General features: G+C 37.8%; 1 protein-coding gene across 1 annotated transcript; it reads left to right on the forward strand.

Annotated features, from left to right (window-relative positions):
• The first annotated feature begins 493 nt into the window (after nucleotides 1–493).
• Nucleotides 494–2086, forward strand: LOC136488900 (protein FAR1-RELATED SEQUENCE 5-like). Its single transcript, XM_066485675.1, has one exon. The coding sequence runs from the start codon at nucleotides 494–496 to the stop codon at nucleotides 2084–2086; it is 1593 nt and encodes a 530-aa protein (XP_066341772.1).
• The last annotated feature ends 579 nt before the right edge of the window (nucleotides 2087–2665 follow it).

Genomic DNA, 2665 nt, shown 5'->3' on the forward strand with positions numbered 1-2665 from the left:
TGAGGTACATAGAAAAAAAATCATGTGGCCAACTATTTTAGTGTACAGTGAAATAAACAATTATTTGTATTACAAATGCCATTACTCGGAAACTAAGACTGTTCCTAATATATTAACAGGAACAGCAAGAACATCAGGATGATCAACGGACAATGTCAGAAAATGACTTGACCATCATACAAGAAGAATCAACAAGTACAGATGTTACATCAGCTATAACAGATGATAATAACCAAGTAAATGGTAGCTAGGAACTTACAGAACAAGAGATTGAAGAATTCATCATATCTGAACAGCTTGCTACATCTAAAGGCAACAATGCACCAATTGACAACATCTACACCCCATAGCTAGACATGCAATTTGACAATAGGGATGTTGCTCAACACTTCTTCAACTTCTATGCGTTCCTTGCTGGATTCAAAGTTGCCATAACACATACAACAAGAACAAGTAAGAAGAGAAATAATGAGGTAGTCAAAATGGAAATGAGATGCACTCATCATGGAAAAAGAAGAGACTAAAATCTTTAGAGCAAGAAGAAGCAGACGTAGACAAGGATGTTGCAAAGAAACCAGTAAGGAAAAGGAAGACAAGCGTGCAACACAAATCAGGTTGTCTGTGTGTTATGATGGTCAAAGAAGAAGGACCTAAATGGAAGGTTAAAACTCTTGATTTGGATCATAATCATGACCTAAGACCTGGAGACAGGGATAACCTATTCCCTGGTCATAAGTACATGACCAACATGGAGAAAAGACTTATCAGGACTCTCAATGATAACAATGTCCTGATCAGGCAGATGGTCAGTATTCTTTCATACCTGAGAGGTGGTCTAACAACTCTACCCATGAAAAAGAAAGACATAAGCAACTATAGGACAAAGCTAAACAGAGAACTTAAAGGTTCAGATATGACAAAGGTTCTGGAATATTTCAGAAAGAGACAAAGTGAGGATGCTTCTTTCTTTTACAAGCTTGATTTAGATGACGACAAGAGAGTAAGGAACTTGTTCTGGACAGACCCATGTTGCATGAAATATTATGCAGAATATGGGGAGTGCGTAAGCTTCGACACCACATACATGACCAACCGATATAACTTACCTTTCGCACCATTCGTTGGGATAACAGGCCATGCCCAAAGTTGTCTCTTTGGGTGTGCATTCCTGCATGATGAGACAATAGAGACTTTTAAATGGGTGTTCGAGTCATTCCTTGAAGCAATGGGAGGGAAACACCCAAAGACAATCATAACTGACCAAGATAAGGCTATGCAATCTGCAATACAGCTAGTGTTAAAAAACACAAGGCACAGGAACTGCTTGTTCCATATCAAGACAAAGTGCTACAATAAGAATGGGAAGGTCTTTGCAGCTAACAATGGGCTGTATGAAGACTTTGAAGATATTGTCAACAATAGTCTCATAGTGGAGGAATTTGAAAGAATGTGGCAGAAGATGATCGGGGACAACAAGCCGCAAAGGAACAAATACTTAACTAAAATGTGGGAAATGAGACACATGTTTATCCCTGTCTTCTACAAAAATGACTTCTTCCCATTCATACAGACCACATCCAGAAGTGAGTCACTTAATTCAAGAATGAAAGCTAATGTTGGCCCGACATACAGTATCATGAGCTTCTTGAAAGCGTATGATCGCATCATTGAAACCATAAACAGAGCAGAAAAGCTAGAAGACACCTACAACAACCAGAAAGGGCCAAAGGAGTTCATTTTTGGCTACAGAATAGACCAGCAAGTAGTTGAGCTATACAACAGAAACATATTTAGAAAGTTTCAGATTCAGCTGAAGGCAACAGCAAGGCTAAGCTACAAAGAGTCTGAAGACGGAAAAACGTTTGAGGTCTGGGAGAAAAGCAACCAGATTCACAACATCCATAGAGTGAGGACGTATATAGTAAGCACGGACCTAACAGAGGGGAAAGAAGAATTTATCTACATATGTGCAAAATACAGCAAAGATGGGATTCTATGCTCTCATGTCCTAAAAATAGTCATTGAAAAGGAAATCAACATGATTCCAGATAAATATTTCATGGAAAGGTGGAGAAAAATAGTATGAAGGTACATGTTCAAAGAGAACAAGAAGAAACACTAGCAACAAGTGCAATGTTGAGGTTCAACGTACTATCCAGAAAATCAGCAATACTGAATTCAAAAGGATCATAAAATGAGAAGGCAATGGAGTACCTCATGGCAAAATTCAATAAGATGGAAACCAATTTAGATAGAATTTTATCCACTCAGTAAATAGGTGAAGGAGACAATGAGCAGCAAGGGAATGAAGACGGAGAAAGTATAGCAGTAGAAACTATTGATACAGAGACTGAAATAGAGGATCTAGAAAGAATTCAGAGAAAAGGAAGGCCACCTAAACCTAAGAGATTCAAGCCTTTTATAGAAGATATAAAGAACAAAATGGTGGCAGCACAAAATAAGAAGAAGGCGGCCATAGAAAAGAAGAAAAAGAAGAAAGCAAAAGACACTGACAGTACAGGTAACACAAAACAAACAAACACATAATTTGAATCAAAAAATAGAATTTGAATCCAAATACACATATTCTTATTTATGAGACCTAATAATATTTTATAGGCTCCCCGGTGAAGCCACAAAGAAAGAAGAGGAAGGAAACAACAAG

This window comes from Miscanthus floridulus, chromosome 10 (genome assembly GCF_019320115.1).
Source record: "Miscanthus floridulus cultivar M001 chromosome 10, ASM1932011v1, whole genome shotgun sequence".
NCBI classification, from domain to species: domain Eukaryota; kingdom Viridiplantae; phylum Streptophyta; class Magnoliopsida; order Poales; family Poaceae; genus Miscanthus; species Miscanthus floridulus.

Bases quoted from the DNA above. Each gene is read 5' to 3' on its own strand.
- LOC136488900 (XM_066485675.1), top strand. From the start codon at position 494: ATGCACTCATCATGGAAAAAGAAGAGACTAAAATCTTTAGAGCAAGAA.